Source organism: Lacerta agilis, chromosome 4 (assembly GCF_009819535.1).
Source record: "Lacerta agilis isolate rLacAgi1 chromosome 4, rLacAgi1.pri, whole genome shotgun sequence".
Lineage (NCBI taxonomy): Eukaryota > Metazoa > Chordata > Lepidosauria > Squamata > Lacertidae > Lacerta > Lacerta agilis.
This window is the reverse complement of record NC_046315.1, coordinates 52,676,880-52,704,379: the sequence shown is the minus strand read 5'-3', so window position 1 is coordinate 52,704,379 and position 27,500 is coordinate 52,676,880. Positions and strand designations below refer to the sequence as shown.

The following is a 27,500-nucleotide window of genomic DNA, read 5'->3' as shown; positions in this document are numbered from 1 at the left end:
AAAGTCACTGGGATCCATGGATTACTTTAGTGTAAACGGTTGCAGAATGCTCTCATCAGAGTAGGAATATGGAACTTCTTTGCCGATTTTAAAAAGTACATTCTGTCCCAAAACGCCCCTCAAACTTGATTTATACAATTCTACAAAATCTCTCGTTTAAAACTATGGAAACAATCCAGATAAATAACCCAGTGTTTACACTTTTAAGTCCCATCGGTTTCAACAAGAGAGGAATATACGTGTTTAAATCTCCGCCACTAGGAATGATGGAACAAAAGTGGATTAAATTACATGGCTCATGCTCTAGTTATCTCCCATTAATGTTATATACATCTCACCCAATGTTGGAAAAATAAATGAAGGCATGTAAGCAGACTGTACACCTACTGCTGTCTGCTTAAAACAAGCAGGGAAAGTATTCTCTACTCCCCCTTTGAGACAAATTAAAGTTCTGGTGGCAGGGATTGAAACTATCAGGATTTTCAGGTACAGGCTGAAATGAGACAGCTGTCAGAAAAATTACCTGAACAGTCTTCTGAAGGAAAAAGTCGTAACAGAATTGTACTAAGATTCCTCTTCTTCTTCCTCCTCCTCCTCTGCTTCTTCTTCCTCCTCTTCTGCCTCTTCCTCCTCCTGTGCTTCCTCTGTTTCCTTATTTATATAAAGGAGTGAGAGAACGTTCAAATATGGGAAGGGAAAGAAGCAACTACTGAAACAGTAGATTAAATGTGACATGCATATTGCTCACTCAAAAAATGGGAGAAAGCACCTTATACTGCAATGCAAAGTCTGCTACAATTTTAAAGGTGCGTGGGCAGAACGTAGTCTCCTGCTCACAGATCCTTCTATAAAAGGTGGGCTATTTTTCTGACATAAATCATGTGTAATTCTCCAAGAAGGAAAAGCTTAATTTGGAGGTGGGGTGCATACTCAATTTGCAGCCATACTGTGTTGCTAGCACATTTCATTTTTCTAAATAGACATACAAGCTTTTATAAAAGTTTAATGCACTTGAATGTTGAATTATTTACTATATTAACGCATGGAGACAAACCACATTAGATTTAATGATTAATGATCGAAGAGCAGAAGCATAATTCAGCCAAACTAATAAACTCAACAGTAGTCTCTGTGCCTTCTGACTTTCTCTAGTGTTTGGGTGTGTGTGTGTGTGTGTGTGTGTGAGTGAGAGAGAGAGAGAGAGAGAGAGAGAATGTATACATATTAGTGTGTATATGTGGCTACAAATCAGAATAATATTGTTCAAGTTAGATTCTGATCTACTGCTTATTTTTCCTATGTTAGAAGGAAACAATAGCAAAAGCTATTCTAGAGTAAGGTTTTTTTTTCAATGAATCTGGGGACACTTTCCAACTTCCTACTAAATAGATGGATTTTGTCAGGGGACTGATTTGTAAATCCGGGGACTGTCCCTGGGAAATGGGGACATCTGGTAACCTTATTCTAGAGCCTACTTTCCATATTCAGAAGGCAGTATTTGACTATTATCTACATACCACACATAATCTAGCCTACGTGTCTTTGTTCTTCCATCACCTAGCAAATTAATGAAAAAGGCGAGTTGTGCTATTGTGTTGCTCCTATTCATTTCCACTGCATTTGCATAGATTAATGCATGGGCAATTGCGATGGATTCTGCCCCATAGTGCACTGGTACTCCTAGCATGAAATATAACTGAGGCAATGTCTACATCAGTGTGTCCTGCACACTCAATGTATTGCTGAAGCACACAACTGAAAGGGAACCAGTTTACCCAATTTACCCTGCCTCCATTTTCTTCCCTTTCCTCTGTTGTTTTATTACGCAGTTTTTTCTAGACTGTAAATCGTTTTGGACAGGGACGCGTTCTCTCATTCTTTGTAAAGTTTCGTGTGCATGGATGGTGCTATATAAATAAGAGTGACCATAATGAGGGAAGAGCAGAGTATTAAATTGTGTGGCACCTTCTGCATTTTTGCACCAAGAGAATTCCACCATCCCCACAGTGAAATAAGAATAAGATGTACCAAAACACCGTTATTCAAGTTATGTGTCCAAACTCACAAGTAGTTTCTGTGGCCCAATCTAAGGTTATGTCCCATGAAGAGTACATCCAATACCAACATATGACAATATTCCCCAATTTAAGCCCTTCTTCTTGCACCATTTCTCTGCTCTAAATTCCTTCCTCCTGAAGCAATTTTGGTTTGAAAAGAAGAGAAGATGAAGAAGTAGGTCACTATTACTTGCATTATAGCACAAAACTTGCAGTGTGCCCCTAACAATGTCATTAGCAATCCTCTTGCACCAACCCTAGAATGCCAATTTTATCTTAACAGCAGCATTAAAGTCTGCAGTGGACTTGTACTAGGAGGGGGGAAAAATGAATCCAGAAAATAAAAAAGGCAGAAGATGCATACAGATGCACTGCCTAGGTTTATAACAATATTCGATATTCACAGCAAAATTATGGTTAAGATTTGTAACGAAAACCCCAGGAAATAACTTCAATTGGTTTTAATAGTAAGCACATGCAACACACAAGGCAGGAGCTGGATGAGAAGCTCCAAGCCAGAGGTCTGTTCCTTTAAGGAAAATCTGGTGCAAGAGGGATAAAAGGTCTCCACTGAGCTTCAGGCCCAGCAGGTTTTCTGATTGGAGCTATCCAAGGTCCTGCAACTTAGTCTAAAGCTACCTGCTACCTGACTGAAGAAGAAGTGCATGCACACATCTGAAGAAGTGTGCATGCACACGAAAGCTCATACCAGGAACAAACTCAGTTGGTCTCTAAGGTGCTACTAGAAAGAATTTTCGATTTTGTTTTGACTATGGCAGACCAACACGGCTACCCACCTGTAACTGGTGCTACCTGACTAATTGACAAAGCTACACCTATGTCTCTGATGTGCCCTGTGGACTCTGTGCAGGTGTGTGGGAGCAGGCATGAATGTCCACATAGTTATACAGGTGTACCAGGTGCTGCCTGGGTACATCAGTTCAAGTGCATGCCATTTTGCTCTGAGAAAATGGTTAGAATGAATTCCTTGGTCCCAGAAGATAAACAGGCCCAGACATAAATATTATTTGCTAGATGCCAGTCATAACTTGGTTTTGTGATTTAGCTTGGGTAAAGAGGGTTGTCAAGCAATGCTTTAAATTAGTCAGCAAGCAGAGAAATCAAAGTGCAGACTACAAGAGGTTTTTGAGCATACTTCTGTCACTGGTTGTTCTTTGCCTTCTTCCTGCAAATGAGAAAAACCAACCTTTAAAACAGACTAATAAAAAAGATCAGATAGCAATCAATGACAAAAAGTACTATTGAGAAAGACTATGTTTGTTCAGAAGAAAGTCATACTACTGTGTTTATTCTCAGATAAATATGCATTGGGTTACACCCTGAAGAAGAAGAAGAAGAAGAAGAAGAAGAAGAAGAAGAAGAAGAAGAAGAAGAAGAAGAAGAGTTTGGATTTGATATCCCGCTTTATCACTACCTGAAGGAGTCTCAAAGCAGCTCACATTCTCCTTTCCCTTCCTCCCCAACAAACACTCTGTGAGGTGAGTGGGGCTGAAAGACTTCAAAGAAGTGTGACTAGCCCAAGGTCACCCAGCAGCTGCATGTGGAGGAGCGGAGAAGTAAACCCGGTGGTGTAGTGGTTAAGAGTCTACCACTCTTAACCACTACACCACACTGGCTGTAAGGCTTTTTTGGCATTACGTTCCTTTCCCCCCTTTATCTTAAGCACACAAAGCAGGGCTGAATCAAAAATTAATAGAAGATAACCTCCTGACACTTTTTTCCAGCTGCTCCTGATCTGTTGGGAGAATTTCAGTCCTCCCCTGGAAAATGCTTGGCAAATATTTGACCATTTCACTCTCCATGGATTTGGGGTGCAACTATAAATCAAGCTAATATACTGTTCAGTGTCATTTTAATACTGTTACGAAGGAAGAAATTGGCTTTGTCCTTATTCCTTCCCATTCTCCTTTCTTCACCCAACAATATAAACAAGCAACATAATTTTATTCAACATTGAGTGAGCCAAAAATCTCCCAGAAGACAATTCTTTGAGGGGGGGGGATGTGTTGGAGAATTTCAAACCCCCCTCCCCCACAACTGAACATTTGGCAAAACTCCCTTACCTGCCCAATTTTGCCTCCCCAGAATAGCCCGTTTTGGTTCAGCCCCAAAATAAAAGTTAGAAGAGGAATGACAGCAAAGCAGAAGTTTTTCGCCTCTCCTGATGGCCCTCACAAAACAGTGAAGTACCCAGCTCTTGCAGCATTCTTTTCCTACCAATTAGAAGAAGGTCTGGGTGGCATGAAAACACCACGTAATAAATGCCTAACGTTTTAATGAAAACACTTATATTCAGTGGTGTCTGCATCAATAATCACCAACAGCTGTGAAAAGGATAGATGTTTAAGAAACCTTTAAGATCTGACCTGCCCAGTGAATAACTTTACACCCAGAAAATAGCATCTGTCTGGGACTTTGGGATTTTGTTGCTGGCAAAAGATACAGAACATCTGTGACAGCCATTCAAAGTAGACAGGTGTAATTGAGAATACTGACACACACACACACACACACACACACCGAGATCTCTCCTTCTGCATACATGTGCATCATAACCATTTTGACTCTGCATTTCTCCATTCCATGGTCCCTGCAGGGTCAAACCATCAAAAAGAGTTCTTTTACAAGTCTGTTAATATGCAGAATCATTCTTTTCACTCGCAGAAATTACATGTTTGCTGCATTTCTATTGCAGTGGAATTCAGAGTCATCTCCATGTTGTCTTATTTCTCTAACGAGGTAGCAGCTGCTGCTGCTCATGGTTTTCATTCCTCTCCAAGCATGCGGGCAGATACATTGAAAATGACACTTTGGAATCAGCTGCCTGTGCCCGACTATAAATGTTTCTGTGAGGGGAAGCCGATTGTTACTCAGCAGAAAAGCAGCTGTAAATGGTTAATCAGCAGGAGAACGCCCTCCAGCTGTTGGTCCTCACAGCCACCCTAATGAATGCAATCCTTATGCAAAATTTAGAAGTGTACAAGTGCAACCTGCAACAAAATGTTGTAGTGTGAAGTGTTTCCTCTTTAGGATTCCAACCCCTCCGTTCCATTACTTCCTCCCCACCAAGGTTTTCTATTCTGCCCTCACCCTCAGCAGTGAGTCAATGGTCCCTGGCTACTGAGCATTGGGCTGTTCTCCCCCCTAGTGATTTTAGGGAAACTTTTGCAAATCTCAGAGCTCACCCCATAAGCTTGCCAATACCTCCCTCTCACATGTTGGTAGTGCTCCTTTGGCTGCAGAAGCAACGGATGGCACCCACAGCCTGGATATCAGAGATGTGAAGGACGCTTTGAACAAAAATGGCAAGCAGGGGGAAAAAGAAAAGGAAATGACCTGTTCTTCTGTTGGCACTTCAGCAGAATCAGCTTCTGCATCCTCTTCTGTGTTTGCCTCATTCTCCTCAGTTCCTTCTGTCTTTTCAATCTCCTGGCAACGAAGCAAAAAAGAAAAACACAAGTAACATCGCAGAAGAGAAAATCAATTTAAACCAAAGAAATCTAGGATGGTATTCAACCAACATGTCCTGCCAGTGCAAGGATTTCTGGTCCAGCAATTAGATTTCCCCCACTGCTCCTTTCATGTACACCCTCCCCAAATCTGCGTCAGAAGTTTGGGCAGAGCCGTCTCATCCATAGAGGCCGGTGGCGCGGCGCGCCAGGGCGCAGGGCACCCCAGGGGCGCCCCCATGAGCCCGCCGGCATACCGGGCTCCCCCTCCCCAACCCGCCCCCGCGGGCAGGCAGGCACTCGCGCGCCGGCGGGCAGGCGGGCTGTAAGCCGCCCGCCCTCGCCTCCCGGAGCCCCAGCTGGAGCGCTGAAGCGGTGCGGGGCTTTGCGCAACCTTCCAGCACTCCAGCTGGGGCTCTGGGAGGCGAGGGCAACCGGCTTGCAGCCCACCCCCCCGCCGGCTTGCAGCCCGCCCTCCCGCCAGTGCGCGAGCGCCCGTCCGCCCGCCCCTCATCCTCCGCCCGCCAGAGCGCGGGCGCCCGCTCCAACGCCACGCCTCTCATCCCCCGCTCACCCCCCCCCCAGGGGCGGCCAGCGCGGGAGGGAGGCGGGCGGAGAGGCGGCAGGCTGGGGGCGCCAAGGGATCGCTGCACCAGGGCGGCAGATCCCTCTAAGACGGGCCTGAGTTTGGGAGAACCCCCATAACAGATTCAAGGGGTGTGCAGGGGCAGGAGGGGGGGTATTCTGTTGCACATGCAGAAATCCTTGCTGATGGAAAATTCATACTGCTACTCTGGATTCATTCTTCACCTCTGAAATGCATTTGGCAAATCTCATGTAATTGTGCTCACTGGGTGATTGTTCAACTTTCTCTTTTAAAAGTCAAGCTATTTTCCTGCGTTTTTTAAGCAGAAATGTTGCGGCAAGTTCAAAATGTTTAGCTCTCGTAGATCATGCTGTTCCTTCCATATTAGGGATGGGGATGCTGCAGCAATCCAGATGCTGTTGGACTCCAAGATGGCCAAGGGTCGGGGATGATGGGAGCTGCAGTCCAACAACATCTGCAGGGCACTGAGTTGGCAAAGGCTGATGCAGTGGCCAGCCAGGCAATCTGAGTCATGCTGGGGAACTGTTGGCACTCGCAGAGTTTCTGGGAGATGGCAACATGGCTTCCAAAAAAAAAAAAAAACACTTAAGTGACTGTTGTTATACGGAGAGATAATTTAAAAAAAAAATTATCGCATTACTTCTTCAGTTTTCTGCTCTTCTCCTGAAACTTCACCATTTGGCACAGTCGGTATCTCCTCGGTAATCCTTCCCTCCTGTGATAAAGAATTCAAACAACATTCAGAAGTGAGTGGTGAGGGCAAGTACTGGGTTTGAATGTTTTACATTTGGTGTGCTCACTAGGTAACAGTGCGATTGAGTAAACCTGAGTGGAAAGTATTTTATCTGCCAATAGACGGTTAATTGTGTTGATGATTACATAGTGGGCTGAGAATATAACTACATTTGTTTGTTTTTCAACGTATGAGTGATTGGGAATGTTGTAGGGTGGGAAAAGTGAGTTTCCCCCCCTCTTTTCCTTAGTTGACAATTACGTGTTTAAAAACTGAGGAATTGATATTTGGATTTTGTTTTGTAATATTTTATTCTACTGCTTAGATTATATTTTGTTAATTATGCTTTGAATGTGTAATTTTCATTGTAATTCTGTAGTTGATTGTCATGTGTAATATTTTATTCTGATACTTAACAGGATGCCCTGTATCATCGTCAATTGTGGTGTTTTATACTGTGATATTTCACCCCTAGTATTTTCTGTATTTGATCTTTATTTATGAAGCTAAGTTTTAAACTGCTTAGAGATTCCGCCCCACTCCAAATACATGGTATATAAATTGTCTAAATATAAGTAAATAAATAAACCATGTAATGTGCATTTACACACACACTTGTGTGTTTAAATTCTGTTTCTTGAAAAGTGATATAAAAACATAATAGGATGCTATCAACTCCATCAACGCTGAAAAGCATCAAAGGTAGGCAGCGGTGGTTAAGAGCAAAGATACATGCCTAAATTATTTTAATAAAGCATATTTATTGAGTAGATTGCTTTCACTAAAGTGAAATGATTGCTCATTTCTTTACCATTTTTTCCAGTTTCATATTAGAAGAACAGAGTATGATCATTATCCGGCAAGGTGCTCTGTTTTCTAATTCATTGTTGTTGTTGTTGTTGTTGTTCAGTCGTTTCTGACTCTTCGTGACCCCATGGACCAGAGCATTCCAGGCACACCTATCTTTCACTGCCTCCCGCAGTTTGGCCAAACTCATGTTAGTAGCTTCGAGAACACTGTCCAACCATCTCATCCTCTGTTGTCCCCTTCTCCTTGTGCCCTCCACCTTTCCCAACATCAGGGTCTTTTCTAGGGAGTCTTCTCTTCTCATGAGGTGGCCATTCATTAAGTATAATCAAATCAAAGTGTTGTATCCAATGCTAGTCATACCCAGAGTAGACTCAGTGAAATTAATCAACATGACTAACTTAGCTACATTAATTTCATTGGGTTTACTCTGAGTAGAATTTGGTGTATGGATACAACCCAAAGCAAAGATTTCTGCATTGGCATGCAAGTATTTTTCAGTATCATTTTCTCAGCAGAAAAGAAGCAAACCAAACAAGTTGTTGGTTGTTTTTTTTGGGGGGGGGGGGTGTTAGTGTAGGCATGATCTTTAGGATCCCCTCCCAGCCCATGATTTCATACCTCTCAAGTGGGATTCTGCAGAAAAGCAGGCTTCTAAAGTGGTTCAGTAATTTAATGACTTTGGCCAAGTAATAGACTTGGCCAAAGTCATTAAATTATTAAACCATTTTAGAAGCCTGCTATGGGTTGTAAACATAGCCATTTATCACAAAGACACCACAAGGCTCTAGCAACAGTGGCACATGACGGGGCAGAAGCAGCAGTACCATCGTGTCTACCAGCAGGGGGGCAAGGCAAGAGGAGCTCCAGGTTGGTGGCTTCACACACCTGCAGGCCACCAGAAACCCCCTGACCTCATCAGCACCTCACCATATCCCTGTCCTGTTAAGTGGCAGAGCCAATCTGCTTCTCCCCTCATGTACCCCTGCTGGCCTCTACTGACCTTTGCTCCAAGGAAGTCATATCCAAAGTATACACTGAGATCTCTTGCCCCTTGGAGATTGGGGTGTGTGTAACAATATACTAGAAATATGCTGCCATATGCTGTTATTTTCTACCATAATGAGTGCATCTTTCTTAAAATAATAATCATAAAGCTGATTATAAGCAAGTAATTATAACAATCCATAAGATAAATATACAGTGGTACCTTGGTCCTTGAACGTAATCTGTTCCGGGAGTCCGTTCGACTTCCGAAATGTTCAAAAACCAAGGCACAGCTTCCAATTGGCTGCAGGAGCCACCTGAACTCAAGCAGAAGCTGCATTGGGCGTTTGGCTTCCGAAAAACATTCAAAAACTGGAACACTTACTTCTGGGTTTGTGGCATTTGGAAGCCGATTTGTTCGTCAACTAAGCTGTTTGACTGTACTTTAACGTCACACTATACTTTAACGTCACAGCATTTTGAGTGGCTGCCTCTACTGTGGCTACTGATCTTATCACTTTAAATAGTTCTCCAAAACTTTCGTAGTATTTTTTTTTTAACAACTCATCTCATTGCATATTACAACATGGTCTAAATGAAGGTGCATTGCTGTGCATTAATAGACCAAAATCAAGAATCTTGACAACAGAGATGTCACTCCATCCTTTCAGCCCAGCCAGCTGCCCCACATTGCCACTCTAGTTTCAAATTACATATTTGTATTAAAAAGAGGGGGAACTCTGAGGAAAAAGTCTTCCTCTAACTTAGCACACCAGCTTGGTGACACATCAGATTACTTCTCAGGCAGTCACTAGGAGCTCTTACAACTTCTTTTTCTAGTCTCCTCTCCCTCTGTACATCCTACAACATGTTTTGTCGTTCTCCCTTTAAAGTATGCCATGCTTTAAGAAACTATGGGGAGTCACAGTTTGGCTTTGGAAATATTCGTTTACATAGTAATTTTTTCGAGGTCTTTGCTCCATTCACGCACATCATAAGGTAGCTTACATACAGGTTTCGATTCCACAAAGGGCATTGATCAGGGAAAATATTTGGAGTCCTTGTACATCTCCTTAAAACGTATAAACATTTTTGTGTGAATTTCTCCCAAATACAGTGGTACCTCGAGTTACATACACTTCAGGTTACATACACTTCAGGTTACATACTCTGCTAACCCAGAAAGAACGCTTCAGGTTAAGAACTTTGCTTCAGGATAAGAACAGAAATTGTGCTCTGGCGGCGCAGCGGCAGCGGGAGGTCCCATTAGCTAAAGTGGTGCTTCAGGTTAAGAACAGTTTCAAGTTAAGAACAGACCTCCGGAACAAATTAAGTACGTAACCAGAGGTACCACTGTACTTGAAACACAAGAAACCAGATAATCAATCTGTTCTCGCATTCAGTGTTAATAGCCACATTTAGGAATACTTTAATTTTTGCACTAGAATACATGTTTATAAAGTAGCATCTCCTCTCACCTGTACTAAACATTGTAAGATGTGCAAATGCTCTCTATAAATTGCTAATTCTCTTATAGTAAAATAAACTTGAGGCTTAAATACCTCCGGAACGAATTAAGTACTTAACCAGAGGTACCACTGTATACACATTTCTGTGCAGTTTTCAGTGTGATTTCTCCTAAAATAATGCATTTGTGTATGTTATTTTCATTAATATATGCATTACTTTACCCCAGGTTATATTTTTGTACACATTACTTGGAGAAATTGCAAAATTCAGGAAAGTGTGAATGTTGAAGGCTAGCTGTGTTGCAGTTCTCATATTGTTTCAAAAAGTGTGAATTAGGAGGTTTGCCTTTAAATGAATTCAAATTATCCTCCGTCCCTACCTTCGAAACCATGAACTGTGATGATATGAAGATCTGGTTAATCAAGTTTCAGTGACTGAGATCCTAACAATTATGGTGATAATAGAAAATCATGCCACATGGAGACAACCTAGTAGTGAGAACCTCACTTAAAAGCAAAGTCAGGGATTAGATGGACCAGATCATACAGCTTCTCTTAAATGGAAATTCCTGGTATTTCTGTATTATTGTTATGTGTGGAGTAAAAACCCAGAGCCTCTAATGAAGTTTTCTATTAAAGCCACTATTGTTTTAAACTAGCAACATTTCAGAATCTTAAGAAGTTCTAAGCACAGTTATTCAGAACCTGCTCTGCTAAAATGAAAGGGGCATCCATTCAACTATAATTGTTTGCTGCCATATTCAGTTGGGTGCAATCCATATCCCACTGAAAGCAATGTTAAAAAGCAGGAAGTACTCATTACAAATTAGTGTAAATGGGTGGCTTTTGACAAATTCATAGCAAAAAAAAAATTATTGCAAGATCTGCATCAATTAGTCCTTAAAAGCTTTTTAGTCTCATGCAAAGGCAATTTTTAAAAATTGCATAGCAACCTACATTGTTTTACATGCTGCATCAGTGTCTAATTCATCACTAAATTAAGATGAATAAGTCTCGGCAAAGGTTATAAACATACCGATGAGCCTGGTGGAGGTGCAAGACCTAGGAATGAATAAATAATATTTTCTTCTTTTGCACAGAAAAATGAGTCAAAATCCTGAAAAGGAGATAGAAACACACAAACATAAACAAAATGTTGATAAGAAACATGTTTGTAAGTACTAGATTCTGCAAACCTATTTAAAACACTGAAAATAGGAAGCAAAATTAGTGCTATACATAAGGCCACAGTCCTTCTGTAAATGCTAAGTATTGCTGTTTTGACACAGTCAGCTAGGCATTAGAGAAAGATACTCTGCTAATGCTCAAAAAGGTTATTTCCATGACTGAGTTATGGAATTCAAATCAGGCCACAGTTCAAATTAAACCATTTTCTTGGCATGGATAAAAACAATGAAAGACTGTCTTTAATGACTGCTGTTTTCCCCCCTTCCAAAGTGTGATTATCCAAGCAGACTCACCTGGCTGGAAGTGAACCTTTTGAAATTAATGGGTGTTACTTTTGAGTAGACATGCAAGCAATGTACATGCATGTGTGAACCATGATAAAAAGCTGGAACTGTTTGTCAAAATGAAATATCACAAACACCGCTCCACCCCTTTTCCTCTTCTCTAACGCTTCTCCCGCCCCTTAAGTCCTGGGTATTTCCCCAGCAACTTGGCTACATGGAAAGTTACTTGGAAAGTCTTATAAGAAGCTGCTTCAGCAAAGAGACTGTGAGTAACGTTATGGGATAAGCTGCTGTCTGACTGATGATGACATGGGGCAAGGATTCTTTGAGGAAGCCAAGGACCAGACATTTGAGCACTCACTTGTTGTGGGCATAGCAGCAGTGGTTAGAACATCTAGAACCAAGGTGAAACTTTTCCCACTCCCTGGTTACATTTATGCATTTGTAATCCTGATAGGTTGTTGTTCTTTACTTGCTGCGGCATTTGTTACATGTTGCTGCTTTGTTTATTACAAAATTATTCTTGCAGTTGTTGGTGTTGCTTACATATTGTTGTTCTTGTTCTTGTAAGCCGCTTTGAGCAAAATTTCTGTTTGTTTTTGGAAAAGTGGTGTGCAAATGAATTGATTAGGATGACTTGCCATGTAACCACCTGTTTTCATCTTAAAGATTAAGAAAAAAGGGGACCATTCTATTCATCCAGAGCAGCAGGACAGAGATACTGCTTATCTTTAGGTAGGTAGGTAGGTAGGTAGGTAGGTAGGTAGGTAGGTAGATACAGGCCATTTTATTTTTTGTTTTTAAAAATTGTTTAGAGGCTGAGCCCTCCCTCTGCTGGACTCTTCAAGAATTGAAGCAATCGTTTAGCAATAGGGAACATGTGGCCCTCCAGATGTTGTTGCTACAACTCTCATCAGCTCCAGGCAATAGTCAGAGATGGTGGGAACTGTAGTCCATCAACATACGGAGAGCTGCATTTTGCTTGCCCTCATATTACTCTTTTAAAAAGAAAAAAAAGCTTATGCTGCAAATAGCAAGAAAGCTCCCCTCTCCACTCACAATAGTTCCTTGCTACCGGTAGTTTGTAATCCTTTTTTGTCCATTTTGGCCCTCTTCTGTGGCACACATCTCCACCTTTTCTTTTTAAGAGCGGCCAACTTGAAAGAAGCCATTGCCCACCATAAGGAGATCCTCTCTATGCCTTTTGGCTACCTTCTCTCCATTGTAAGGGAACAGGGTGCCATTATGTTGGTGCTGCTTTGGGGCTAGTGCAAATATTGCACTAAGAATATAAAGTGGTCTTTCTAATCATCTGGAAAGGCCCTTAGATGTGTACTTTGGTATGTCAACTGCTTGGTGCCTAAAATAGCCTTGTGCAGAGTCAGAGATATTGTATATTACTGATTTAGTCTATGCAGACGTTCAATAGCAGCTGTTCTTTGGCAACATATATTCTACTATGTGCCGTATATACTTGAGTATAAGCCGACCCGAATATAAGCTGAGGCACCTAATTTTACCCTAAAAAACTGGGGAAACTTATTGACTCGAGTATAGCCGGTTAATCACACCACAAACTGGCAGAGGAGGAAGGAGCAGCCCGAAAGCAGCGCAGCCCTTTCAGGTGGCTTGTCTCTCTGCCACCGCCTCTGCCACTCACAAGAGCAGGCATAGGAGCTGCGGTTGGGAGAGGCACAGCGGGCTGCTTGTCCCTCCGCCACCTGCCTCACTCAAGTATAAGCCAAGGGAGGCTTTTTCAGCATAAAAAATGTGCTGAAAAAGTCAGCTTATACTCAAGTATATACGGTACAGTAGTTCTTTCCGGAACTCTAATTCCACAAGTATGTGGAAAAGGGAATGTTTAAAAGTGGTTATTTTTTCATTGGCTCACATTAGTTTTTTAAAATATGTTCATTCCTTGATGGTTGTTGTTTTTTATGGCAAAATTTCTGAGAAGAGGTCTGTGAGGAAGCACCCTTAAGCAGGTGGCTAAACACCACATCTTGTGGAAGTGAATTCCATGAATTTTCTCCAGGGCAAGGCAGGGTGAGGTGGCCATTACAGGTGGCCAATGCAGAGGGGTAGGGAGAGGTCGAAGATTTGAGCATCACTCAGTTTGCCCTGCATCTCCTAACAGCCTGCTCACCTCGGATGCAGTAGAGCAAAGGTGGGGAACCTTTGGCCCTCCAGATGTTGCTGAACTACAACTCCCATCAACCCCAATGAGCATAGCCAATGGCGGCACATGTTGAAGTAGGATTGTCTGGTTGGTTTCTGTGCATGGAATAGGGACCAGGTTTTATACTGATCTTTGCCTCGGGTTTAAAAATGTCTTCGGCCAGCTCTGATTTCCTTATAGCTGTGTGTGTGAAAGAGCTGAAGTATGTGGTACATGTTATAAAACACAGTAAAATTGTACTTTCAGATTCAGGATCTGGACTGTTCCTGAAAGGATCAGTTGCATCCCGCCCCCTTTGACATTTATTTCTGACCCTATTTCTAAGAACTCAATCATATGTCAGAACATCTCTTCCATTTATGATTACATTTTTTTGTACTTCTAAATCAGCAGTTTGTATCCCATCCATTTGAATACTTGTTTTTGCTGCTTTTTTGCTACAGGATGTGCATAAAGAAGAGGTTAGTCGAGAGAGCTGTTGCTTTTTTAAAAATGTTCTCCTACCTAATGTGAAGCTCCCTTAGGGGCAAACCACACAAACAGCTACTATGGGGGCAGCTTTAAACTGTCATTCCCGGTTGCTGCAGCCATGGTGCAAGACATTTCTGAAGGAGCTTGCCTTTTAAATCAAGATGAAGAAGAACTCACAGTGGATGCATAAAATAACCAGATCCATGTGTTGAACTACTGGACATATTTATTTCCACTGAAAGTTTGAGGGATACAAATTGGAGTAATGCAAAACAAGGGGGAGGGGCCCATCAGCATTGTTTTTCCTATAGCCTGGAAGTATTTGATGGAAGGTAAAAATGCTTATGGAGTCCACCAGCTGTACTGTCGTGGGCTATGCTCTTACTTTAAAAATGAATTTCTTTCTGGAAACTCTAAAATTTGGTTGGTTTATTTTAGGCCGGCACACAGGTACTGCTTCCAAACCCTTGTGCATGGGTTTGCTATTGAGATCTGATGGCACATTCCCTACTGGAATCCACCCTACCTTCAGTATGAATTCATCCCTCCACCCCTCTGGAATTAGATGAAAAGGAGTGTGTTTAGCATATCATTGTCACCCTTCCTCACGCCCCACAACAACCTCTCCCAGCACAGGGATCATAATGATGGTAAAAGGACCAAGAACATTATGCATGCTCCCATTCTGTGTGTGCATAGAAGGTTCATTCTCTTGGTGTTTAATAGCCAGAAAATGCACAAACAAAATGTTTCCAGTGTTTCTCCCAGAACGGTTCCTTTGCACAGCAATCATAAGTGGTGTGAATGGCGGGGGTGAGGGAACAACTTGGAGCAGCTATCTAGTTTTAACACACACATCCTTCGGAAGCAATGTTGGGGCAGGGGAAATCTGCCCCTCTCAGGGGAATGGGATATCTTTGGATCCAATGGATCCTTAACCAGCTCCAACCCAATCTGATCCCACCCTATTTCAGGACCCTAAGCTTACAGCCAGGGGTAGTTTTCTGCCCACCAAGCTCTTCCGGGACACAGCAAGGACCTCTGTGATGCCTATTGTATAACTTAAACCCAAACCCAGAACCATCTTGTAAAAGCAGTTCACAAAAGCGGGCATAACATTAACGCAAACAGAGGACCAAGTAAATGTTTTGTAAACTTCATGAAGCAAATCTGTACATTTTCTTAAAATGCCTAAACATATTACACCTTTACACTTCTTACCCCACAATACTGTTCCTCATTGAATATTTGTGGAGGGAGGGGGATTCCGTTTTGTGGCTTCTTTTCACCCGGAACATTCTCTCTCATCCATTTCCGGTTGTCTTCATCACAGGCTATGTCCAATTCCTTAAAGTCAATCTTGTTGGCCTCTAAAAAGCCCACCACCTCTTGCTGTTTCTTCTTAATCTGGTTAAAAAAAAAAGAGAGAGAGAAAATTAATTTTATATTTCATAACTAAACTTAGTGGATATATCCAATATATTAACCCAGTGTTTTTTTTTTCTTTAAAAAATGTTTTGGGGTACTTTCATTTTGGCTCAAGAAAATCACTGGGAAAGGAAAGGAAGCCGCCATCAAAGGTGGTAACAACGAAATCGACCAATCACCATGCTAGATTCCAACTCCTACTTCACACGTTAAACGCTCGCTTCTGTCTGAGACTCAGGAAACACCATGGCAGGAAATGAGGCTGCCATCGGGGGTAGCAACAGAACTGACAATTCACTGTGCTAGAGAAGAAACTAATTTTTTTTAAAATTTTTAGTTTCTTCTCCAGTTAGATTCACAAAATGTTTAGGGGTATGCATACCCTGCGTACCCCCAGAAAAAAAGCACTGTATTAACATGTATTACAGGGTCACCAACTTTGGAGAGCCAATGGGCACACTGGAAATTTTGAGGAAGTGCTGTGATGGCAGTCACAAAATGGCTGGTGTTGGAGTGTAGAATTAACATAAAATGGCACCCACATATAAAAGACCAGGAAAAAAATAGCTACAAAATGGTGCAGACATAACCTTGCATCAGTTCCCTGATCAATGCCAGGTGGAAAGGCACCCACACCAGCCACCATCATGCTCACTCAGAGATAAGCTCTTTGCACCTCTCTGCTGTTCAGAATGGAAGTTATGGTTTATCTCTTACCGTATTTTCCGGCGTATAAGACGACTTTTTAACCCAGGAAATCTTCTCAAAAGTTGGGGATCGTCTTATACGCCGGGTGTCGTCTTATAGGCACTGGCGGAGGAAGCCGGGGTGCTTTGCTAGCATTGCTTTCCAGGACTGTCCTGGAAGCTATAAGCGATGTTACCGTGTTTCCCCTAGGGGAGCTGGAGAGTCCAGCCGGGAGGAGAGTGAGGAAAGCGGGTGGGCACTGGGCAGCTGAAGACGGCGCCGGGCTTACCGGAGAGCAGGCAGAAGAAGAGGCTCGCGACGATGCACAAGCCCTCTTCCCCCTCAGCAGCCTCTGTGATTTGTATGCCCTGTCCTTTTGAATGAAGCTCTGCTGCTAAGCTCCGTTAGCTTGGCTGGATTAATTACATGCGGTTTTGCAACTCTGGTTTGCAGCCTCAGGGCTCCATTTAGGGATGGCAGGCTTTTCTCCCTTACTGCCTTTTGAGTAAACCAGATAAAATACAAAATCGTGTATATCACTGGAAGAATTGTATTAATATGAAACTAAACTGACAATATCATCATACCAAAAGCATTCATAGATATTTCCTCAGAGGCAAAGCCTATATATATGATGATATTGTCAGTTTAGTTTCATATTAATACAATTTTTCGAGTAAACCAGGCAGCATACTTCTGAGCACGTGAGCGGGACCTAGATTACCATTTTCTGTGTAAACATGCTGGCTTGTCCTTGCAGCCTCCTGCTTTGTTCTCTCAAGTGGCTGCATATCAACAGCGAACAGTACTTGACTGGGTCTTAGTGCCCCCACTACTTTTCTGTCCTGGAAGCTAAAAGCTAAAAGGCGGCTCCTTGAAGCAGCTTCTCAGAGGCAGTACCTGCATGTCATAAGCATTTGAATTAAAATTACCATATTGAAATCAAATTTGATTTTTTTTAAATTTTTATTTGGTGTGCGTTGGAAGAGTATCCCAAACTCTATATTTTAACTGGAAAAGTTGATGGTTGTCTTATACGCTGGAAAATACGGTAACTTTTTAAATGAGCTAAGATTCACCAAGCCTGTTATAAGCAATGCTGAAGTTATATTTTGATTTTTACCCATTTATTTTCTTTGTAATTTTTTGTTTTTGTTTTAGCTACTGTAAATATCAAATTTGTTTTCAAATATCCCTATAGTTTAAGCGTGTTCACCTGACAGGTTCCCATTTTTCTGCACTGTGGGCAGAATCCACCACCTTCCCAGTGCTAAATGCAAAGCAAGATGCTCCCTGTGCATGTTTCTTAACCTGTACTTGTGCTGTTGAGGTCCCATCAGGCATAAGGAAGAATCCTGTATAAATGTACTGTTAAAAAGAAGGTGCATCTGTGCAGCCAGTCTCCTAATTACTGTCGGGGTTTGGGTGCTGGAGCTCCTCGTGCACAAACTTGGACTGCTCATGCACGAGGTACCAGTAGCGGGGAAAGTGGCCAGCGTTCCGCGTGCTTTTGAGCACGGGCGCCGGCCAGGTCTCACAATCTGAAGGTTGAGTAAGCCGGGTGATGACTCCGAAGGTGCATGAGTTCTTAATTGCCTTTTAAAGAAGAATGTTGCCTCGAGAAATAGAATATGCCCTGACTCTGAATAGATAGACCAACTTAAGGAAATTAAAATTTTTACTCTAAACCTTTTACTCCCTCTTTACCCCAAAGAAAGACAGACACCGGTTATATCTTTAGTGGCCTTGGCAGAACCCGCGTAGGCTCGTCCCCTAAGCTAAGTTCTCCTAAGCTCAAAGTCCCTGCGCGCCCAATCTTCCGCGAGGCTAACTAAATAAACTAAAACCGAAATATCTTCCGCAAACCTAGCCCTAGGCTAAACCTAAAGAAACCTAACTAAAGCTAAACCGAACGATCTTCCGCGATCTAACTCTAACTAAATAAAGGAAAAACCCATCCAACCCATCCAGCCCGCTCCTAATCCCTTAAACTAAACTTGACTTCAACTAAAACCCAACTAAAGCAAAACGGAAAGAACGTGCCTAAGCGGGGAGCCTCAGCCTTTTATTTAGGAACAAACGTGACATCATGATCAATGCCTCAACCAATAAAATCACTGTTGCTGCCCTCCAAAAAGGCGGGAAGCAAGTTTAACGCTCATTAATAACTTTGAACATGACCGGAACTATGAAATAAAGGCGGATTAATCTCATTGGTGAACCAAACTATTCATTCTTACTTTCGCTTTCGCTTTTGCGCGTAGTAATACCAAAAGTAGTTCCCGAAAACTATATTAAACAATTAAATAAATGTGGATCCTATAGCGGATCCGTGTAGCGTATTCCGACAAATTACAGCAACATGAACATGTCCTGAAAAAGGGTTGTGATGATGGCAGATTCCTCAGCCAAATTCAGGGCAGGCAGCCACTGTGCAAATTATGCTAATAACCCTAGACGCCAACTAAGTACATGCAATTTATTCTGAAACAGCACCAATTTCCTTGCCAACTTTATAGCAACTTAATTCCATGCTCAAATGTCATTTTGAATGAGGTCACAAAGATAATTTTTGCTTGTGACTCCATCATGCGATTTAAAATCCAGTCTCCCCTAAGCAACACGTGTGAATGACAAAATCGATGAGGTCACGTAAGTAGCGTAACAGATTACAAGGCTGCATCCAAACATTTCATCACCCCCCCCCTGTCTTTCAGGGAATCTTGTCCATCACTACAAACCTCTGATAAACTTCAAAGAAGCCCCAGTGTCACTCAGAATACAGTTTGAAAGCCACTGTTCTTTCAGAAGGAATACAACCTTCCCCTCAAGAGCAAGGTCACCTAAATGTATGATCCTAAAGTTCCAGGTGAATGAGGCATGAGGGGAGAAAAAAAACCATTGATAACACACACAGACCATTGGTACACTCACAAATAAAGAACACAGATTTGCCTAAAATTTACGTATGTATAAATGCTAATTCAGAAATAATTACCAATCTAAATAGAAATACAGTAAATGTCACCATAGCGGGCAAAGCTGTGACCAGGTAATTTGTGTATATGCTCAGTCTGCCTGGTCAAGTGCTGATTGTTAATCTTCAGAATCTCTGCTCTCCCTTCTTACGGTTCTTTATGTTTAAACTAGGTATGGACTGGACAGCCCTTCAAATAGAGGACTCCTTACAATAGAGAACTATTTACTGTAAAGTAGGATACACATCCACCCTAGGCGTCTGCGTTGCTATCCTTACGGGAGGCAGGGCCATGGGGTCTTGGAATTGAGTTTTTTTGCAGCAGCAGGGGGGGAATTTAACATTGGCATGCAAAGCTGGTGTCTCTTTGCTTTGGCACAGTGGAAAAAAACCAACGTATGTTTGACTATGTGCTGACAGAATTATCTGTGCTTATGGTTTCAGTTGTAGCTTTGCATGGGATAATTTATCGGTTTCCTTTTATTGAATTATGAGTTCAAACCTTAGACGTGACCAAACTCATCATTTTGTTTATCCCTTGGAAACCAGTGCTGTATTAAATTTAAAACAAAAACTCAGCACATTGCTATTTCATCAAACTCCTACTGTATAATAAAGTCAGAGTTTCAGTACAATAGATTTCTATAGAACCGCAGAGTTGTAAGATAATCAACTGTCATCTAGTTCAACCCTTTCCCAACCACATAGATCACAAGTTGCCAACATGGCACCCATAGACACCTCATAGCCAGTACCCTCTGAGCTATGGAGGGTATCCCCTCAAAAAACACAATGCACAACAGATTGTTTGCTCTTCCGGCTCATTTCCTGTTTACACTGAATCAGCCTCTCCATTGAACACGTCCCCCTAAACATGCCCATGTTTCACTGGATGCCAGGACAGGAAGTGCATCCTCCCATCTGTGATGACTGATATGGGTGCTTTCCCCCCCATTGATGAGGCAGCTGGTGAGGAGAGCATGCCCACACTATTCTGTGCTCCTATCTCCATTTCTACTCTTTCATATGTGGCATCCATTATGCCATGCAATGATGTCATTGTCACAGCAGGCATTTTTTGTTACGCGTCACCCAAACATTTTGTGTTATGTGCCACACCTATCACCACAGCCATTTCATGTTATGCAACAAACCCCACAGCATGCATCCTGTGAGTGGTGCCCACGGCACTTCCTCAAAATTCCAAATGTGCCCCCTGGTCCCGGAGGACTGGCAACCCCTGGCATAGATTAAACTACAGAAATGAAACCATATTGTGCTCCAAGGCAGAAAGAAGGTTCTTTGCAGAAAGATGCTTGCAGAGCACATGGTGTTTTTGCTCCCCTCTTAAGAGCTGTGAAACCAGAGTTCTTTTAAAAAATAATAAAGATTATGTGCTGCGAGTGACAGTGTTTAGGGACATGATGGAGGGAGGGTTTCTTTTGAAAGAATTTGGTGCTTCAAACCATAAAATACTTTTAAATGTTATTTGTAGTTACTTGTTATTGTTTTATTTCATGGGTAGGAAAACTAAGGCCCGGGGGCCGAATCTGGCCCAATCGCCTTCTAAATTCGGCCCGCGGGCGGTCCAGGAATCAGCGTGTTTTTACATGAGTACTAGTAGAATGTGTCCTTTTATTTAAAATGCATCTCTGGGTTATTTGTGGGGCCTGCCTGGTATTTTTACATGAGTAGAATGTGTCCTTCTATTTAAAATGCATCTCTGGGTTATTTGTGGGGCATAGGAATTCGTTCATTATTATTTTTTCAAAATATAGTCCGCCCCCCCCCCACAGGGTCTGAGGGACAGTGGACTAGCCCCCTGCTGAAAAAGTTTGCTGACCCCTGTTTTATATTGTGCCATCAATGTGTATGGCAATTTCCAGAGTAACATAAAAACAAGCAGTTCCTGTGTCAAATAGCTTACAGTCTAAGTTTCAAGCAGTGGAGGATCACGAAGGAGGAGAGAATGCAAGCGAGGTTAACAAGCAACACAAAAAGAGGTGGTGAGAGAAAAGCAAGAGTGATGGATGTGACTGAATGCAGATTTAGACTTCATTTTGATGGAGAGTGAGGACTAAGGGTTAAACTAAACACTTTATCGAATCATAGAGCTGGAAGGAACCCAATGGTCATCTAGCCCAACCCCCTGCAATGTAGGAAGAAGAAGAAGAAGAAGAAGAGTTTGGATTTGATATCCCGCTTTTCACTACCCGAAGGAGTCTCAAAGCGGCTAACATTCTCCTTTCCCTTCCTTCCCCACAACAAACACTCTGTGAGGTGAGTGGGGCTGAGAGACTTCAAAGAAGTGTGACTAGCCCAAGGTCACCCAGCAGCTGCATGTGGAGGAGCAGAGACGCGAACCCGGTTCCCCAGATAACTAGTCTACCGCTCTTAACCACTACACCACACTGGCTCTGAAATGGAATGAAGTTATGGTGAAGTTGTGATTTTATTCGCCCTCTCATTTGCTTGATTTGTTATTTTCCAGCATCTCGGGACATGACATCCTGTACGGTACAGCAACAGAAATTATGAAAAACTAACCAACTCTACTATCTTCATTCCTGGAGACACTCCAGTGTGATACCAATTATTCCCTTACGGCAGCAGAAGCAAATAAAAAGGGTCTTTTGTTATACTATCCACAAATTGGCATAAATCTTTGTGGCTGGTCTTTTCATGTTCCAGTGTATTTCTGAAAGTAAGGAAGTTCCATCATTCTCCTTGTGTTTTGAGCAGAAATTAGCCGACAGGGATTTTATATCGCAAGCTTTCTCATTTGAGGAAGGTCTGAATGGCTAGATTCTACTAGTCACTAGAATAATTTTAAAAGCCATTAAAATAGCTGCTTTCAAAAAGCTAAAAGGCAAACCTCAGTTCTGGTATCTGAAGGAGAAATTTGACTTTGGAACAGAAGCAGGTGCTCTGCAAGAAATGCAATCCACCCACATATGTATATTTTAACTCAATCCCTTCCTTGTTTAGACTTCTAATCCTTTTCTTACATTCTAAGTCATTGTTTGTAATTCTCAGTTTGTATTTTTAACTCAACATTGTGCTTCACAAAATTGGGGTGGGAGGGTTTCATCCAAAGGTTGAAACTTGAAGTTGCCTTTTATCACTATAAAACTACTATAAGTAGGCTGACAAGCTTCTGTAGCAAGGGATTATAAAGTAGTATAAGAATGATTCTGAAGTGGTCTTGCTGAGAAGTAAGGAACATTGAATTTATACTTCATCCTTGGCCCATCCTTTGTAATAAAGTACAAGTGTATCTGCGTCCAGTCCCTGTGTCCATGGGATTGCGCTACTGCGCATGTGCCCCACGGACAGCCGTAGGGACTTGGAGCGCAGAGACTTCGGGCGGCCGGGCGAAACTGTTGAAGCGGCGGGTGTGCGTGGGCACGCGGCGTGTGCGCGCTTGCATAGGCTTACTTCTAAGCGGCAGCGGCCGTTACAAGTGGCGGCGGGCGAGCGATGTCAAGCGAGAGCTGCTCGGTCAGCTCTGCGCGTGTCCCCGACGTTGCTAGGACAACAGGGACGCTATGCGCAGAGCTGGCTACGTCATGCGGCTCTCGCAGTTAGAAAAAGAAAACGAGATAAGCGAGAGCCGCTCAGTCAGCTCTGCGCATGTCCCCGACGTTGCTAGAGCAACAGGGACGCAGAGCTGACAAAGTTTCTGTAATTAACATTGAGGCAGAGTCGCCTCTGAAATTCTGTAGGACAAACTTGTGATCTATACCATAAACAAACATTGCCCAAACTCTGTTTTTAAAAATGTTTGACCACATATGTTCTTGCACCCATTAATTTAATGGGTTTAATGTCTAGTAAGGAAATAAAAAGACACACACCCATTTCCCAAACAGTGAACTGCATGAAATCAAGATTGTCAACAACATAATTCACCATCGATTTGAGTGGAAAGACTTGGATTTCTCAGTTCACCCTTTAAGCTCAAATAAATTGTCTTAAATCCCAACAGGCTAACTATAAAGTGGACTCAAGTAAAATGAAGAAGAAAACCCCATATGGTGCTTCTGTCACAACCCAGTATTCAATATCTAGAGTAACTCTCAGGTGACAGTTAAACTTTGGAGCAGAATGTTATGCACTGGTTTTAAGTGCTGCTATGCAAAACACCATAGATAACAAGGCAACTTGTGTATAGCAAGTGGGACATAATTATCCTAGTCTGCCATACTTGCCATAGATGCACATAATCCATGCACATTAGTATAGCACTGGAACAAGATTTGGGAACAAGATTTTCAGCTCCATGCAGTAAACGAAATATCCTCAACATACTTGTTTAAAAGTAAATCTTATTGATAGCAATGGAACTTCCTGTAAAGTAAATGTGTGCATACAACAGGGGTGACGATTTCAATTCCACTGAACTTTTATGGATTCAGCTACAAATATATTAAGATAGGTATACAAACTGTTAATGCAAAATGTTTGTGCTGGTAGTTGTTCAGTGCATAGTTAGCATCACTTGCTTGCATGTATGTATGTTTAAGCTGCTTTTGATGTTGTGGTCATATTATTTAAAATGTTATCTGTATTGTAAAAAAAAAGAGAGAGATGTGAAATGCAGGTGGTAGTGGGAGTCACATGAATTTGTATAAAGTGAAGTACCTTTAAAATGCAAACCACTCTGAGCCTTTGGGGGAAGTTATAGTATACATGAAACTAATGGGGGGGGGGAAGGATGGTTTACAACTGGACCCAGATGCCTATGATAAATAAACAGGAGAGTAAAAAGGCATTTAGGGTGCAATCCTAACATCAGTTACCTGGTAGGAATCCCCACTGAAGTCAATAAAACTTACTCCTGCATAGACATGGTTAGGATGGTGATGCTAGAAGAATACTGTTCCTATTTAAAACAAAAGTACTAGCGAATCCAGTGAATTAAAAATGCCTTTTTTTTTACTCTTATATACACCCCAATTCACACTAGTAAGAATATGCTAAGCCAGTAAGTGGTGTCTGAGGTTCTTTGGCTCCATATCCAATCCTTTTCTGACTGTACTCATAACATGGATCATATATACTACTGGAGGTATTAAGTTCTGCCATTACTGTACACATGACAATCCACTACAGTCGAACAACTAGGGTTGCAATCCGTTTAAAGAAATTTAATTGATGAACCTATTTGTTTTAGTTGATTAATCTAGCAATTTCAGCTTTTAAAAAAGTACATTTCTGAACCAAGAAGCTTTACCCCACAATCCTGTGCATATTCACTCTGAGGAAAGTCCCACTGAATTCAATGAGTCTTAGTAAACATAGGACTGCAGCCTCACATGCTTGGGATTACACTATAAGCACTGCATCCTAATTACAGGTGTGGGACAATGTTATATTTGCAGGTGGTGAGCAAATGGCATCATCCATTATACACAGTCAAATGCAAATATGATTCTCTTTGAAGTACATTGGGCCCAATGGAAGCTTTGCTACCCAGGTGCTTAAAAAGAGCAGCCTGCAGTTGCAAAGAAGACAAGCTTTTCCCTTTAGTCCTTTTCAGTCCTTCTGCTCTGGAAACTTCTTGAGGTTGTGTTAGTGCAAGCCATTTAGCAATGCAGTCACAGAGCTATGTGCAAGCAACAGCCAGTTTGTTTAGAAGTGTCACTGTGACTGATTGCTCAGCCAGGGCTGCAATTTGAGCTCATGTGGGAACTGGATATAAAAGGAAACAGTTCATGCCCAGGTCCCACCTTCCAAACTTCTCAGTGCATGCCCTTTGCTCGCTTCAGCCAGCATAGCTGTTCTGATCCCTTAACAGTAGACATGCTCAAAAATCACAGTAATAAAGATTTCAAATGTTAAGATAGCAACGTTAAGATAGCATATGCTTAATTTTTGTGCATATGAGCAGTACCCCGTATATAGCAATATTTCTCAAAAGAAGAAAAATTCTACACACCACAACCAAGACTGATCATTATTGTTTGTTCCAATAGCAAAAGCAGCACGCTTTTTAAAAAAAAAAAAAATCAGCAAAACTTGCTAAAAGGAATATGTTGTGCAAAGGTTGTTTTTTTTTCACTGATGTGCAGGCATGCACAAAGATGTGGCATTACTCCACAGGGCAATCCTACTCAGAAGAATGTTCCCGTGAGTTCAAGTAGGCTTACTCCTGGGGAAGTAGAGTATTTCAGCCTCCGTGTTTCTCTGCACCTTGAATCAGTCGGGAAGATTGCTGTGCCCCTCCGTTTAAATATTAACGGGCACGTGTCGGTCAGTTTCGGTGGACCAAACCCGCTTCCTGAGATGCATTAAGCTGTTAACTTTAACTGCAGCTGCAGACCAATCCCATGGCTCTCCTGGATTTGCAAAGAAAAGAGAAGACACCCAAGACGTGCCATTCGGTACGTATGTGCACCACGCCCCTTTCCTCGTCAACAAAGTCCTTCCCAAAGCAAGTTCTGGCAGCTCTTACCCGTGGGAACGTACATCGCCTGGTTATACCTACCATGGTAGACCCCGAGGACGTCGCTACGAACACTTTGATCACCATTCCGACGACACCCAGAAGGAACCCGCAGCAAGGGGAAGCAGCAGCAGCAGCGCGCCTTCTGTGTCAGCTCCGGCGCGAGAAGTGCAGCGCGCGGCCCTTTCTGCCCGGAGCAGAGCGAGAATCCCCGCGACTCCTGGGCTCCGCTGGTTCCCTGCCGTTCCCACCCCACCCCCCACCCCGCTCCGCATCAGCTCATTGGCTCCAAGGCATTTGGGGAGCAGACGGGCCAGGGCACGATTGGCTGGTAAAAGTATCCATTGCAGGAGGGCTTGCACCTGCCCCCCCCGCGCTCGTCGCTTTAGATTGACCGGGGGACAGCCCTTAAAAGGCCAGGGACGGCGGTGCACCAATCCAAGCAGGGCAGGGCAAGGCGGGGAGGGAGGGCCGGGAGAGATAAGAGAGACAGCTATGTGGGGCAGCATTTTTCTCAATCGGCTTTTCTGCGTCCAAAGGCCTGCATGCACCCTTTTGTCAAAGCAAGGCACGTCAGGTTCTGTACAAGCAACCGGGCAAAACTTTCGGGTTTTTTTATTCCTTTTCCCAAAAGGAGGGAAGTTGTTGTTGTTGTTCAGTCGTTCAGTCGTGTCCGACTCTTCGTGACCCCATGGACCAGAGCACGCGAGGCACGCCTATCCTTCACTGCCTCCCGCAGTTTGGCCAAACTCATGGTAGTCGCTTCGAGAACACTGTCCAACCATCTCATCCTCTGTCGTCCCCTTCTCCTTTATGAAAGAGCTGCAGCGGAAACAAGAGCTTAGGTCCCAAGCTTGCTCAGTTTTAAGGAGGGTTGCAAACCAGGATCCAAAAGTGAGAACAACACTAAAAGGAATGAGGTAGAAGGGCCATTGAAATGCGCTGGCTACTCCTCCATGGCCATTGGTTCAGTGATCGGTAATTTATTACACACAGTGGATTTTAGGACTGCTGCCATAAATAGCCAGCCCCCCCCCCAAAAAAAAATATTGGCATGCACTGAGATGAGGTGGATCCTGCACCCTGACCTGCAAAACTGGATGAAAAGCATCAGAATATAAAACTAATTTGGACCCTGCTTCCTCCAAAATCTCAAGTTTTAGTACCTTGTATAACTCTTACTAAACATGCCCATTTGAATGGTATATTCTCTCTGTGTGTGTATGAGAGGGATGGGAAATGTTTTATTTTTACCCAAAAAAATTAGACATTTAGCAGTTTCAATAGACTCTTGATGCTGCCAGCAACGTAATTACTTACTCCAAAATAAAGACCAGTGACATTTCTCCAAACCACGTATTTGATTTTTTTTTAAATAATAAGCTTTATTTTATTATTCATCAATACAACTATTAATACATTCGCATGTTACAAACAAAATAGACTAACATTCATTCATTGTTACAAACAAAATAAACTAACATTCATTCATTTAAAAAAGCAACAACAACAAAGACAACAAATAAAGAACAAAAACAAAAAAAACTCAACCAGTCTTTCCTTGCATCCTTACATCTGTTTTCCCCACCACCTTTCAACACCCCCCTCACCCAGTGCTTGACTTCCAAACCACGTATTTGAGAAGAAGAAACCTATCCAGATTTCCATTCATTTCAGACAGCAGAGATGTCAAAGGGAAAGAAACGTA

The 27,500-nt window shown here is 42.4% G+C and overlaps 1 protein-coding gene across 3 annotated transcripts in view; it reads right to left on the bottom strand.

Annotated features, from left to right (window-relative positions):
• The window catches only part of LOC117045713 (SH3 domain-binding glutamic acid-rich-like protein), a 28,646-nt gene extending 2,645 nt beyond the window's left edge, over positions 1-26,001 (bottom strand). Inside the window, exons 1-7 of one of the 3 annotated variants that reach the window (XM_033147042.1) lie at positions 25,802-26,001; positions 15,474-15,659; positions 11,167-11,247; positions 6,775-6,849; positions 5,415-5,507; positions 3,214-3,243; positions 524-651 (exon numbers count right to left, since the gene is read on the bottom strand). In XM_033147042.1, coding sequence (XP_033002933.1) covers positions 565-651; positions 3,214-3,243; positions 5,415-5,507; positions 6,775-6,849; positions 11,167-11,247; positions 15,474-15,659; positions 25,802-25,879 — 630 coding nt within the window. In that variant the 5' untranslated portion in view covers positions 25,880-26,001 and the 3' untranslated portion in view covers positions 524-564. The remainder of the gene's footprint in view (positions 1-523; positions 652-3,213; positions 3,244-5,414; positions 5,508-6,774; positions 6,850-11,166; positions 11,248-15,473; positions 15,660-25,801) is intronic. The other 2 variants (XM_033147041.1, XM_033147043.1) reach the window with 2 other exon arrangements.
• Positions 26,002-27,500: the final 1,499 nt, after the last annotated feature.